The sequence below is a fragment of the Heloderma suspectum genome, chromosome 2, assembly GCF_057233095.1.
Source record: "Heloderma suspectum isolate Gila_16-S chromosome 2, 16-S_ref, whole genome shotgun sequence".
Taxonomy (NCBI): domain Eukaryota; kingdom Metazoa; phylum Chordata; class Lepidosauria; order Squamata; family Helodermatidae; genus Heloderma; species Heloderma suspectum.
Window position 1 is genome coordinate 102,949,714 of NC_139459.1, and position 14,435 is coordinate 102,964,148.

Genomic DNA, 14,435 nt, shown 5'->3' on the forward strand with positions numbered 1-14,435 from the left:
TGAGTTCATTATTAGAGAGAATAATTCCTAACCATCTGCAGCCAGGTACTAGAAAGCAACTTTCTGCTCTTCAGATTGCAGCCTTGGTGTACAATCCTACGTGGTGCTGGAGGAGAAAAATGCAGCTCACTGGTGTGTGTGTGTGTGTGTGTGTGTGTGTGTGTATGTATGTGTGCACGTGGTTTTAACTGCTTCCAGGACACCTGTGGTAAAACAGGTTAAAATGTTATATAATAGGGAGGGCACTATAACCTGTCTCACATGGATTAAGACAATCTAGAAAAGTGCCATGCAGCATCTGGCTGCCCGCTAAGCTAGGCTCTGTGCTTTGAGGTGAATGGAACAGAAAGAATTGCTCGGGGTTGGGTGGGGGGCATGGAGCAGCACCAGGTACCTTTTTGAATGAAAAGTGTGTGTGAGTGTAATGAAGTACAATGAACATCTCTTATTCTTTAGAAAATGAAGTTTGGCAGAAGAACAAGAAAGAAATTGCTTGTTTTTACTTCAAAATATAGGCAACGGCTGCTTTCACTTGGGCAAAAGGCTCTGGGTTGGAGTCAAAGAACTATGAGTAGAAGGAAGGTAGCAATTAGCACTGTTCCGGAAATGTTTGCACTCTGGTTCAGTTCTCATGCTTCTGCAAGACACTATTTCGGTGCACTTACATTTTCTTTGCACAAAAATCTAGCCAAGTTTAAAACTTGTTTTGTGGGCAGAAGACACTTTTTTCCCAGCTTGTAGAAAGGCACCTTTGAATGCAACCCAATGATAGGAAGAAAAAAACAGAATAATGTGGTCCTGATGTAGAAGAGTTTATGGGACCTTGTATTCTGAGTCATAGTCTCTGTCAATGCCACCTAACCCTAATTTAAATTAAAGTTAAAATGGCAACAAATATATTGTTCCTTTGGGGGTGGTATGTAACTATCAGGATTAAAAGGGGTGAAATACATAGAATGTTCCTGGGCAACTGCATTATAAAGACAAGATCTAAAGTTCATGGAGCACAGAAGCACAGGGAGTTTTATGGAATGAAAGGCGTTGACTGCCAGAAATCCTACTGGGAGCATGAACTGTTCTCCAAACTCTGTGTAGAAAGTTCCACAAATTTCTTCCTGAGTAAAGGCTAGAAACCTGCAGTTATTAACTAATGTTGAAATTGGTAAATGGTTTCAGGTGATCTAAGGAAGGCAATGACACACATTACTTTAGTGGTATCATTGGCTGGTCTGGCTATTTGGAGAATGCAATCCTCCTAGTACTAAAAGTAGTTGTAGTACCTAATCAGTGACAGGTGTGTTCTCATAGCTAATGAGACATGTTAAAACTTGTCTAGACACTTCATTTTAAAGGTCCAATAAACCTGATAAAATTGGGAAGGTAGAGCAGAGGCTATGGAGACTTGGAGAACTTCCATAGCAATTGTATTTTGAGGTTTGAAAATTACACTCCAGTCTATTCTTGATGTGCCTTGCTCATTTTGGTGCAATCCTTGCCTGTAGGAGTGACTTTTCATGCCATGATCTGGGTGATACATGAGCATGCCCACAAATACTGTTCACTTCGACGTGGTTTGTTTGAGGGAGCTTCTTGGAGAAATGTGCCATGTGATTACTTAACCTATGGAAGTGACTGTTTTTGTGTGAGTTTGTTTTTAACATCACTCAGGGTTGTGTTTAGTTTAAACATTGTACCTTGGCCAGCTGCCCAGTAAAACATTTTCATGCTGGGCACAGGAACTGGGTTGGCTCTGTACAGTTGAAATTGCCGATAAACTAAGAGTTCCCAGCACTTGAATGAGAGAACCATGTGAGAGCTTATATTGAACAAGTCTTCAGCATAAATGGAACCATTTCAATACTTGAGATTTTGCAGTCTTTCTCTCGAGATACTTCGTCTGTTTTAAACTTTATTCTTCATAAAGAATTATTCCATGTAGCGTTTGCATTGCCGTATAGGAGTAAAATATTAACTGCTAGTAGCGTAAGTGCTCTTTCACATTATATATGACAATAAGCACTTATGTAGTGCTTTCCCAAAGCACATCAAGTGTTATCCTCGTGATCCTTACAACAGCCCTGTAATGTAGATCCGTTGTGCCCTCACATTGCAGGTGGAGGGCTGAGGTGAAGAGATTGTTAGATTCTTGCTGAAGGCTACCTAGTGAATTTGTGTCTGAGAGCCATGGACTGGACAGCTTAAATTCACACAGATTGGCAGATATATTGAGCGTGTACCACATATAGCACAGCCTGTAGCGTGCAGCATGGATACATGCACTTTTATTTTATCTTATTACTGTGTGCACATGCTGAGGGGAGCCCCTCTGCCATGTGCATGTACACTTAGAAATCAGTGCATGAATTTATTTCACTAACTTCATAGGAGACAGTGCAGGTTAGCAATGTACTCACTAAATCTCATGTAAAGAAGCCCTATCGCAGCTTCTGCCTATGTCTCCACAAGGGTTTCAATGGCATCTGGTGGATGCAGGACAGAATAAGTATTCCTCCTCCCTCTGAAGGCTTTCATCAGCTTGGTTCATCGGTGAATAAACACTTGGCTGTACGTGAAAAAGGAATTTGTTCTAATGAGTGACAATTCACATGCTGCCAAGCAACGTAAATGCCAAGGCTTTTGGCACTGGAACTCTCTAGGTAAAGAAGAGGTTGAATACTGACTTAGAAATGCTTTCTCCCATCACAAGAGTAGCTTCTGTTAGCAAATAATACTTCTATCCAGTTTTTACTTGTTTTGCATTTGCCCTGAAGTCTTCAGAGCCCTGTAATCTTAGGCAGATATGAAACAAGCATGTAAAAACACAGGACTGGTAAGGGCAGAAGTCCTAAAGAATTGTCCTGAGAAAGTCTATCTTCTAATGTACCTGTTTTGTGACAATGTTTAAGCTCCAATATACACACAAGCAAATATCTGTGTAATAGGTACACACTCATGAGTAGATCACTAGCTTGAGTGTTGTCTGCAGATAATATGGGTTGTATTTTTTTTTTTTTTTTGCAGATCAGTTCTTCTTAAATCATCAGTGTTTGGTTTAAGTTACAGCCACCTACTATTAGCTTCAGTGCTGCTGAATGATGAAACAGGCTTCACACAGTTATTATTAGTAGTAGTAGTAGTAGTAGTAGTTATTACATTTCTGTACTGCCCGATACCCAGAGGTTTACAAAGATTAAAAACATTAAAAATACAATATACAGAGATTAAAAAACCATTTACATAAAAAACACATGAATACACAATATACACAAAGAAACATATATCTAAAACAACTTCAACAACAATCTCGAAAACAAACAACCATAACCATAAGAAATTCCAGGATGGATTAAACACTTATCATATATTGCTGAATGCCTGGGAGAAGAGAAAGGTCTTAACCTGGCGCCAAAAAGATAACGTTGGCGCCAGGTGGGCCTCGTCGAGGTGATCATAATGCTTTGGGGGCCACCACTGAAAAGGCCCTTTCCCTTGTTGTCATCTTCCGAGCTTCCCTTGGTGTAGACAGCCAGAGGAGGGCCTTAGATGTTGAGTGTAGTTTATGGGTAAGTTTGTGTTGGGAGAGGTGCTCCATCAGGTATTGTGGTCCCAAGCTGTGTAAGGCTTTATAAGTTAAAACCAGTACCTTGAATCTGGCTCGGAAACATACAGGCAACCAGTGCAAATGGGCCAGAGTAGGTCTTATATCAATCTGGCCGCTGCATTTTGCACAAGCTGCAGTTTCTGAACCGTCTTCAAAGGCAGCCCCATGTAGAGTACATTGCAGTAATCTAACTTGGAGATTATCAGAGCATAGACAACTGAAGCCAGGCTATTTCTGTCCAGATAGGAGCGTAGCTGGGCCACCAACCAAAGTTGGTAGAAGGCACTCCATGCCCCTGAGGCCACCTGAGCCTCAAGTGACAAAGATGGCTCAAGGAGAACCCCCAAGCTACGAACCTGCTTCTTCAGGGGGAGTGCAACCCCATCCAGAACAGGTTGAGCACCCTCCATCCAGTCAGAAGAACCACCCACCAACAGCATCTCAGACTTGTCTGGATTGAGTTTCAGTTTATTAGCCCTCATCCAGTCCATTGTCACAGCCAGGCACTGATTTAGCACATCCACAGCCATACCTGAAGAAGATGAAGAGGAGAAATAAAGCTGCGTGTCATCAGCATACTGATGACAACGTGCCTCCAAACTCCGGATGACCGCAGTCAGTGGTTTCATGTAGATGTTAAATAGCATGGGGGATAGAACTAACCCCTGGCACTCCATACTGGAGAATCCATGGGGCCAAGCATTATTCCCCAAGCACCACCTTCTGGAGCTGACCATCCAAGTAGGAACAAAACCATTGCAATGCAGTGCCTCCCACTCCCAGCTCAGACAATCATCCCAGAAGGATACCATGGTCGGTGGTATCGAAAGCCGCTGAGAGATCAAGGAGAATCAACAAGGTCACACTCTCCCTGTCTCTCTCCTGAGATAGGACATCATACAGGGCAACCAAGGCTGTTTCTGTGCCAAAACCCAGCCTGAACCCCAACTGAAATGGATCTAGATAATCGGTCTCATCCAAGAGAGTCTGGAGCTGGTTGGCAACCACAGTTGTATCCGTCAGTGTGAGAAAGATACCATGTCCTGCTGTTTTGCAGTTTCTGAAACTGCACTGAACATAGTGTTAGCATGCGGTTCTGTTCTGAGAAACACATCCAGTTGTGTCCAGAAGCTGTATAAGTGATTCAACCCATTCTTTATACTTGAAACAATAGTGGCATAACTTCACCCTCACAAGCAATATTAGTAAACCACGTTTTCATACTAGTATCTGGCAAGGGTAGCAGGTATCACCCATGGGTAGCAGGCAGGACCTGGGGACTTAAATAGTTGTGTGTGTACACAACTCCTCCTTGAACAACAAAGAATCTTGGGGCACTTTAAAGACCAATTAATGTATTATGGCATAGTTCATTTCATCAGATGCATCAATATATTCGTTAGTCTTTAACGCTCCAGCAAAGTCTTTGCTGGTTTTGGTGCAATAGTCTAGCATGGCTGCTCCTCTGAAAAATATATTTTTGAGTGTCTTTCCAATCTGTGATTTATCTCTTTTCTGCATTGCATTAAAAATAGCACATTTGTGTCAGGAAGATTCTGGACAGCAAGGCCTTTTGAACAACCCAGAGCCAAATAAACGAAGATTTATTTAGGAAAGCAGAACATAAATCGAAGTTCATAGTTCCTGCATACACATGAATCTATATTCAAAGGCTTTCCCCATTACATTCATTGTCTGAATGGTTTTCCCTCTAATCAAAGCTGTAGTTATTCTTGTACGGGCTTGCATATGTTGCATTAGTATTTGCAACAGAGGATTTGTGGAGTGAGGTGTTTACCACCAAAGTGTGGGTTATTTCTCTGGCTTGTTGGAGGAGAGGCAAACCAAAGTTTCTTGTTGGCATGTAATGTTAGTGGTGAAAAAGGGGGAGACAGGCTCCAGTGCTTGAGAAAACAAAATTTATTGTGCTTAACTCATTTGAATGCTTCCTTCTTCAGGAGCTATTAAGTGCCGTTTGATTTCTTGTTCTGAAATACTCAAGTGTTCTTTCCTCATGAGAGCACTGGAGCCTCTCTCTCCCCTTTTCACCATTATTCATGGTGTTCTTTCCCTCTTCACTTCTGCTTACTCGTCTGGCATGTAATGTTAACCAAACCATGGACAGAAGGGCCTATGGTTTGTTTAGTGTGTGAATTGGGCCATTGTCATCCTTCTAAGCCATTCCCACGATACACTGTCAGAAGAATAATGTTAATTCTCAGAGTTTATAAGGGGTTAAACTTCCAAAAATCAAGGCACTCTTTCTGTTAGTCACTTGACTTTCAAACATTCCCCTGTTTTTAATTTCATTTTCAAATTTTAGAAGACTAACATTGTGATCTTTATAATAAAGAAGAAAACTGATTTTTGAACTGAAATACTTTAATCACCTCCCTTTTTTTCTCTTTCAGGTTGCATGTCTGATTGGACTTGATGCTTGATTTGCATGACTCCTAACAATCAGTTTCTGGATTTGTCAGTGAGAAGGCATGGCCCACCCAGTGAATATTAATGGCAGTTCCACAGGTAATTTTCTGCCTTATTAGGAGCAATTCTCTTTTAAACGAGAGAGAGAAAGGGGGGGAGGGATGACAAACACACTTCCATTTTTAACAGCAACAAAGCCCAATGACTCTTAGGTCCTTAAAGAATTCCAGATGTGAGACTTATGGTATCATTATGATACCATACTTAAGTAGCCAGAGTTTGTTGGGTGGTGAAGTATTTTACATATTGCTTCATATAGGTTCTCCGTGAAAGATATTTGCATAGATTTGAGACTAATCCCCTTTATTCTCCTGTGTTCCACTCTTCTTACAGCTGAAAGAGTTACAGGGAATACATGTGTGCAATTATACTAAACCAGTTATAGACTGGTTGATTTTTATCCAGCTAAGGATTTGACCATTAGAATTTCCCTTAAGTCCACTCTGACATTCATAGATGTAGGTAGTCCTGTAGTACCTTGTAACAAGGCCACCTGTAGTGGCCTGGCTGGGACCAACTAAAACTTGGTTCCTCCACTATCAGAACCTATTAGCAACCATTTCACCTAGTCCTTAAAACACTTGTGTAACTTTATGAAGAATCGATGCCTGAATTCGCTTGTTTTCCCCTCCCTCCCTCCCTCCCTCCCTCCCTTCTTTCTGTATAGTGTATATTGGATCATAAGCCTCCAGGCACGGCCTGTGGTGTTTTTTAAAAAAAACAACAAGTGCACAGCGCCTAGAAAGTTCTAGGCTCTCTCTATAAATAATAAATAACAACTTAAGCTTGGTTGGGTATGGAACACTTAATGGCAGCACCATTGTGTACCAAGCTGGCAACTGGTTATGGCTATGAGAGAGTCAAATCTTGAGGAGGAAGCAAAGTAAGGTAGTCGGTGCTTTAGCTGTGAGACTAGGAAGATAACAAGCATGTAGATTTGACTCTTGGGCTCAGAGTGTGGAGGACTAGTTGGCCAGTTTGACTATATTCTGTACAAAAAGTCAGAGTCCAGGACACACAGGTTCACTAGCATAAATTGTAGCACTCATCTGTCTCTTCTAATAGGCAAATCACCACGTGTTGGCACAGTGCATACACCCATTCACTGTGTGTGCATCTGCCACACTAAAATGGAGCCATTACCTTGCACCTCCAGTGCTCACGCATGTGCTATAAAAGTGCACACATGCAGTAGTAGTGAAAAATATTAAACGTTACACAAAGCATATATGGCTTCTTATGTTCTCCTTGCCAGAAGGGAAATACTACAGCCAGGCCAGTACAATTCTAGGTGACTGGAAACCCTTTTGTTACTGTGGGATTTTTCCTCATTTGTGACAGCCTTTTGCAAAGGGCACAACCTTCTTCTTGGTGTCTTTGCATGTATTTATTGGCTCATGTATTTATTATGTATTTGGTTTATGGCTCCTCTTACAAAACTGGTAATACAGTGGGTGCCAATGGAGTCATTGTTCTGTTTTCCATGTGAACCTCATTCATGAATAAATAGAAGACTGAAGCCATACATCTTTGCACTTCACTTTGCTTCTGTCTGCCTTGGCACCAAATCAGAGAGAAAATTAAGCACCAGTTGCTGAATTGGCTGATTATATTTTTGTTGAACCTGAAAGAAGTTTGGTTTTAGGTTTTCCCCCTTGCTGCAGGAAAACTCACTTGGGGAAAATTGGTTTATCAAAATGTTCACGAGGCCTTCCTTGAAATATTTTACTATAAAGTATTTTGCATCTTTCTTTGAACAGGTGTGTGGGGTTTGAACCTGAAATTGATAATTAGTTGTAAATTAACTTTATTCCACTTTTAGACTGCCCAGTAACTGAAGTTTTCTATGCAGCGTACAGGTAAATTAAGAACATAAAATCCAAAATCACAATAAAATAATTGTAACAAAAAAGCACAAAATAAAACCAGCAGCAATGGGTCAAAACAGTGCAGCACATAATAAAAACAAAGTAAAACCAGCAGTAAAATTAAAACAGTGCAAAGATCTAAAAGCACTAAAACAGCTCTTAAGATGCCTGGGAGAATAAAAAGGTCTTCATCTGGTACTGAAAAGACTATAATGCAGATATCAGGCATGCTTCTTTGGGGAGGTCATTCCAAAGATGAGGTGTCACCACTAAAAAGGGCCTTTCTCTTGTAGCCACTTGCCTCACCTCATTTGGCGGGGTGCCTGGAGTTCAGCCTCAGGTGATTGCCTTAGAGTCTGGGGAGGTAAATAAAGGAGGATAATCCTTTAGGTACCATGCCTCCAAGTGGTTCAGTGCTTTAAATGTACTAGCATAATAAGATTGTATTCGCCAGTCTGAGTTATATACCAAGTTTCATTGCAGTATTTCACTCAAGGGAGATACTGCATTACACCGTGTTTTACATTTTTCCTGGCTCCTTCAAACATGGCTGTTCAGTGTTGACCTGATATTTGAACTCTTAAGTGTAGAACTTTGTCCTGAAAATATGTAACAAGTTCAGGACAAAATATGACAGTGGTCAAGAAAGGTTTAATATTAAACATATAAAACCAAATGGAGAAGGCCAGACTGATTTAACTCTTCTAATGCCTCGCTTCACTTAACCAATAATGCTCGCTATAGGACTTGAATACAGAGTATTAGGATGCATAGGACCCAACTTCCCACTTTGGAAAGGGAGAACATTTTAGGTGTGTTAACTTGGCAGAAGTTCCTTTTAAATTTTGGCATCCTGCTCAGAAAGCTGAGAATATTTTCTCTGTGATATGGAAGGAATTCTTCTCTTGGGAGGTAAAATGATTATTCATGGAATTTGTGGGTATGAATTTGCAGTGTAGCAGTAGTATTGTCTGCAGTGTGTTTCTGTTTTGGTCAGTGACATGAAATGTGCCATCTTCTCCTTGAATAATTCACACGGTAATACACTAAAGGCACCTTCACTGTTTAAGTCAGAGATGGGCAACACACGGGCCATGGGCTTCATGTGACCCCTGCACTCACACACCTCCCCCCAAAATTGCAAAAAAAGAAAAGCTTAATGAAAAAGGAAAAGGCACCCAGAGCAGCCATTTTGACAGGGTTTTTTTTAAAAAAAACCCTTTTAGTGCTCCACACAGAGCACCCAAAAGGTCAAAATTAGCTTGCAAGCAAACTAATTTTGAACCTTTTGGCTCTCTGTAGCTGCTCTGGACACCATTAAAAAAAATGTTACAATTAAAAAAAAAGCCAGAGATGCAGGCGAGTGGGGAAGGTGTGGTCCACAGGTGTGTGTCTCATGGTGAAAATGGCCCCTGGACCTCCCGAAGTGCCCACCCCTGGTTTAAAGTGATGACTGCGACTGCTGCATGTGCAATGATGTTACAGTGACCACAGGAATCATGTAAATGTTTTGGCCAGTTGGGGTTCTATGATGTATATCTGCGTTTTTAAAATGTGAGTATTTTTTGTGGTAAACACAGTTGCTGCTAGAAACATTTGTTTATGCAAGTTCACACTGCAGCAAAATGTGGATCTGTCATGAGCTAAGGCTTTGTCCAGAGGGAAGGCTACAATCATACCTGTCGTGCTTAGATTTTTACTGCACTGAAAATTAAGGCATAAGCAGGGTACTTCGGCATTGTTCTAGTTCGCTGCTTTTTCTTTATCCTGTGAAACTTGCTATAGGCAAGTGCATTATAATTAATTAAGAAGTCAAGTGGTTCGTCTGATTTTGTGACCCAGTGTGTAATTCAAATTGGCCCACATCTCACTGGGAGTGATGACTTTAAAAATCTGCCTACATGAAAAGTTTCACAGCGTGCTGTTAATTAGGGATTGTTGGGACTTGCTTTACTTTATCTAACGTGTTATGCTTGGTTTTGTGTGTGCCTGTTTGTTGAAATCATGAGCATTTCATAATAGCGCTGGACTCCCAGGCACATCTGGTATTGTTACTCTGCTGTGCTGGGTAAGGGAGTCTACTCTGGTAATAAGGAACAGTAAGGCGTTGAGAGCTTTGAAACAGGTTTCTTAATTGCACCGTGCTCAAGGAGTGGAAAGTTGAACCAGAGAGGTGGAGGATTTCCCCCCCATGTAGCACCCTCGGAATCCATCAGGAAGAAGAAAAGGACCAGAGTATTTGCTTACAGATTTCACTGCGGGAATGTATGCTGATCTGATACATTTTTGGTCTTCAAACATGAACCTAGGTGTAAGTTACCTGAAGGAACACTGCAGTGTTTGGCTGTTAGTTTTATAGTGGTGAAGGCTGAATCTTCCATTACAGGTTTGTGGGTGGCTTGCTCTGTTTTCTGTAATTTTGTGAAGTATTCTAGCCAGCCAAGAGCACACTGATTGGAATCTACAAACATAATGCTAGGAACTGCAGGATTTGATGTTGATTCTTGACTTCAGCATTCTTTACATGTATATGAAGGCACTGTGGGAGTATAAGAACATGGTGTGTGACTACTGGTAACTATAAGGCTATATGTGTCTCTGAGGTGGTGTTAACATCAATAATTTTATTGAGCAAGTAAGCCAAAAAAGAAGACGCTGTTAATAAATCAATTTTATGAGATCTGTGGTGATTTCATACATGTTTAATGAATGCGCTTGAAATAAGAGTCCATCCTTGTTAAGCTTTGTTGTTGAGCTGTAAAGATTTTTCAGTAATCTGTTTAAAGATTTTGATGTATGACTCGCAAACCAGTAATTTTGCTCTATTCTAAAGAAATTAACTTTAAAAACAAATCTTAATCTTAGTGTCATACACAGTGTAGTCTACAGTGGGCCATCTATTCAGAAGTCAGCTGTAATCTCCAAGTGGACTTACTCTGTTTTGGAAGGGAAAGACTCTTGCTTGGTTTGGCCACATAAAGCCTGTGAGGGAAGTCATGGATATTGCCATGCTTTCTGCTGTTTATGATTGGATTTGGATTTTGTTTAGAGGTGAGTTAAATCTCCACAATATTAGTGTTTTAGGCTAAGGTACCTTGGGCTCCCTTCTGCTTAAGTTAAGCTCCCTTCCGCTTTTTCAGATTTCTTCCCAAAACTCCATCTGTCCCCTCAGTTACTTTAAGTGCAAGTGCTCTTATTTAATACTTGGCCTGGCTCCATCTTATGCTGTACACCACATCTAAAGGGTAATGTACTACATTCAGTGAGGTGTTTCTTGTGTGTTTACGTGGGGGTATGTTCAAAACTGACATCTCATCTGCATTCTGAAGTAGCACAGCCCAGAATTCTGTCACCTCTTTTCAGTACAGATGTACTGAATGACTTTTAGATTCACACAATTATCTATGTTCATTCTAAAAGCTGCTCAATACATCTACATTGGAAGAGGTACAGAGTTCTGGACTGTACTACTTCAGAGTGCAGATGGGGTGTCATATTTGAACATGCTCCCATGTAAAAAAAACCCAACCCACCTACCTACATGTAGTAAATGAGAGGAGAGGGTGATGTTAAAACTTTGATATGCTAGTTTACTGCATTTTAGGAATTATTTTTAATGTGGAAGGGAATAGATTAAAAAAACACGGTACCCCTGACCTTCAGTTGGAAGGGTACAGTTTAGAATTTTGCTGTCTCATTCTACATAATACCTAGACTTATGCAGTCTAGTTAGGGACCATAGCTTAGTGGTAGAGCACATGCTTTGCATGCAGAAAGTCCCAGGTTCAATCACTGGCATCTCCAGGTAGGGCTAAGAAAGAATCCTGCCTGAAATCCTGGAGAGCTGCTGCAAGTCAGTGTCGACAGTATCAGGTTGGATGAACCAATGGTCCAACTCAGTGTAAAGCAGCTTCCTATGCTCCTATAGGCTCAAAGGGTTTTCATGACAGAACTTTAAAGGCAATTTGGAAAGCAAGCAGGAAGGAGCGCCATTTTCATTCTGTTCCTGCTAGCAGGAATAGTGCCAAGGACAGCCCCAAATCCAGATATTGCTGTTAAGAGTGCCTATAGGGGCAGAGGAGAGGGCAGGGACATAACAGAAAGCATTTACGCTTGGTTGAGGCATGCTGGCAAAGAGTGATTCAAGAGGGATGTTGTTAAACTGCCTGGCAGCAATATGTGGCTCTCAAAAATTATGGTGATTTCTTTTTATGAGATGCAGGATTGTATGGAAGCTCCTTGGCTTTGTTGTGGGCATCTGTATACATCTGCTGCCAATGCTAACCAAGTGCCCTGGTCAATTTGCTACTTGTTTTGACCTGTGTCCATAATATTGCTATAATTGGTATGAGGTATTAAGAAGTAACCAACAAATGCTCTTAAAATGCTCATACATACACACTGATCCGGTTCACATGATCACCATGGGTTACACAAGCCACGGTGGCTTGTTTAAACTGTGGCACATGCTGGGCACCATTTGCCAATCATCTGCCCGGGCACAACTTGTTATGTCCAAACACAGGAAACATAGCTTGTTGGAGGGGGAAAAACCTTCAGATAACCTATGGGTTGTTGTTGGCAAATGGTGCCCGGCATGCGCTGCACCTTAAACAAGCCACTGTGGCTTGTTTAATCCATGGTGACTGCGCAAAACAGCCCATTGTCTCTCACACATACATGTACATGTACATTGTTCAGATAATCAGCGGGGGACACAATGCAGCATCGGTTGTTTCTCCTGCATGCATCGGTCATGCGAGTGGGATTACCCTAATTACCCATGTCGTGTCACGGGTTGCTGTGTCGTCTGAGCCTGGCGTGGTGTGGGGCGTAGTGCATTTTCACCAAGCCATACTGCAAGCAGTGGGTTGTGGGATGAGTGAAAATGGCCTGTGCCCACGCTGAGTTTGGATGACATGGCAACCCGCAGTGCGAGTAATTGGGGTAATCCTGGTTGTGTGACTGGTGTGCGTGGGGGTGGGTGAAACAACCAACGCTGCATTGTTTCCTCCACTGATCACCTGAACCTGGATTCTCTCTCTCTCTCCAATAAATATCTTTAGTTTACCAATGCAATCTTGATTCTTTTCCAGGTTTTAACATCCCTGAAAATTGCTGAACACGCACTGCTCCCATGCCACTCAATCGTTGCCCAGTTACTGAAATCTGAACTGGCACTACTGCTCAAAGAGATGAGCAACAAAATAATAAAATTAAAATTAAAAAGACCAGTCTTTTTCATGAATAACATGCATGAAAATAAGTTTTACAGCATATAAAACCACAGCATTTTTAATAGTGCCCAAGGGACTGGTGGAACAAGTGTATTGCTTTCGGACCTTAAAGGGTAATGAATTTGCATGGCCCTACTATAAACCATATAGTGCACACCTCCTTAATAATAGGTGGGACCTGAATCAGGGTCTATCCAGTTAAGCTCCGACTGCCATGGGGTGGGTGTAGGCATACTCACCCCATGGTAGAAGGTGCTTTCTAAGATACATTAGATTCAGGACAAGGGAATGCAAGTTAGGAGCATGTAAATACATTTGTAATGTTCGTAAATGTTCCATGTAAGACATGATCTAATTGCTTTGCAAATTTGGACTTTATTTTTTAATTCTAGGACCATCTCCAAACAAAGTTGAAGATGTAAAGGGGACATAGTAAAAGACATGGTATATTATAGAAGCTATATTTTAAGTGGATTTGCCATCCTCTGAATAAATACCCTTTAAATCAAGTAATCAGACTGACAAATGAGCCATAATAGGCATGGAAACAATCCTGTAAAGCCCCTAACAGTGTCTCTTGTAGTGGAAAACCATGTTAACAAGATTATCTTCAGACAGAAATAATTGTGTGCAGTATTGTCTTTCAATTGTTTGCAGTATTTCTTTTATCCAAATTACTTTCTTTTTCCATAACTAAAGAAAACTATACTGCTGATATAACCATTTAATTTAGGAGATTAAGTTTGCACACACCAAAAAGTTAGAATCTTGTTCCCTGAAGAAAATGTTAAAGTGTGTAAAAGTGAGGGTTTGTCTCCTGCTTCATTCTATTGCCAAATTACTTTGGCAGTTTCACAGTTTTAGGTTTTAAAGGAACCATTTCCCCCATTTGGCTGCCTTCCCTCATCGTGCCATTCCCCCTTTCTTGCTGCTTTCATTTTCCGGTATCCCTGGGAATAGTTGCTGACTCACAAATACGCAGTACACACCCTCCTGTTTGTAAGGATTCCAAAAGCATGTAGGTGTGTTAATTAACTTGATACTGTCATTCTACAAATGGAGAAGGGAAGACAACTTTTGAAAATAAGCTTTGGGCCTCTTTCTAAACTCAGTTACAAAGAATAAAGAGATCCATAATTTTCGCTGCTTCCGTGCACATTCAGCTTGTTTGAAAGATTACCTTAAGTGGCTGTCAAATGGTTTAGAGATCCTTTAAGTTATATCCAGTGCTATTGACTATCA

General features: G+C 41.0%; 1 protein-coding gene across 4 annotated transcripts in view; it reads left to right on the forward strand.

The window, feature by feature from the left end:
- KANK1 (KN motif and ankyrin repeat domains 1) overlaps positions 1-14,435 on the forward strand; it is a 163,722-nt gene that overhangs the window by 85,356 nt on the left and 63,931 nt on the right. For 2 of the 4 annotated variants that reach the window (XM_084834366.1, XM_084834367.1), the window contains one exon: positions 6,013-6,127. The exons of the other annotated variants lie outside the window; for them this stretch is intronic. In XM_084834366.1, coding sequence (XP_084690492.1) covers positions 6,091-6,127 — 37 coding nt within the window. In that variant the 5' untranslated portion in view covers positions 6,013-6,090. The remainder of the gene's footprint in view (positions 1-6,012; positions 6,128-14,435) is intronic. 4 annotated transcript variants of the gene reach the window in all.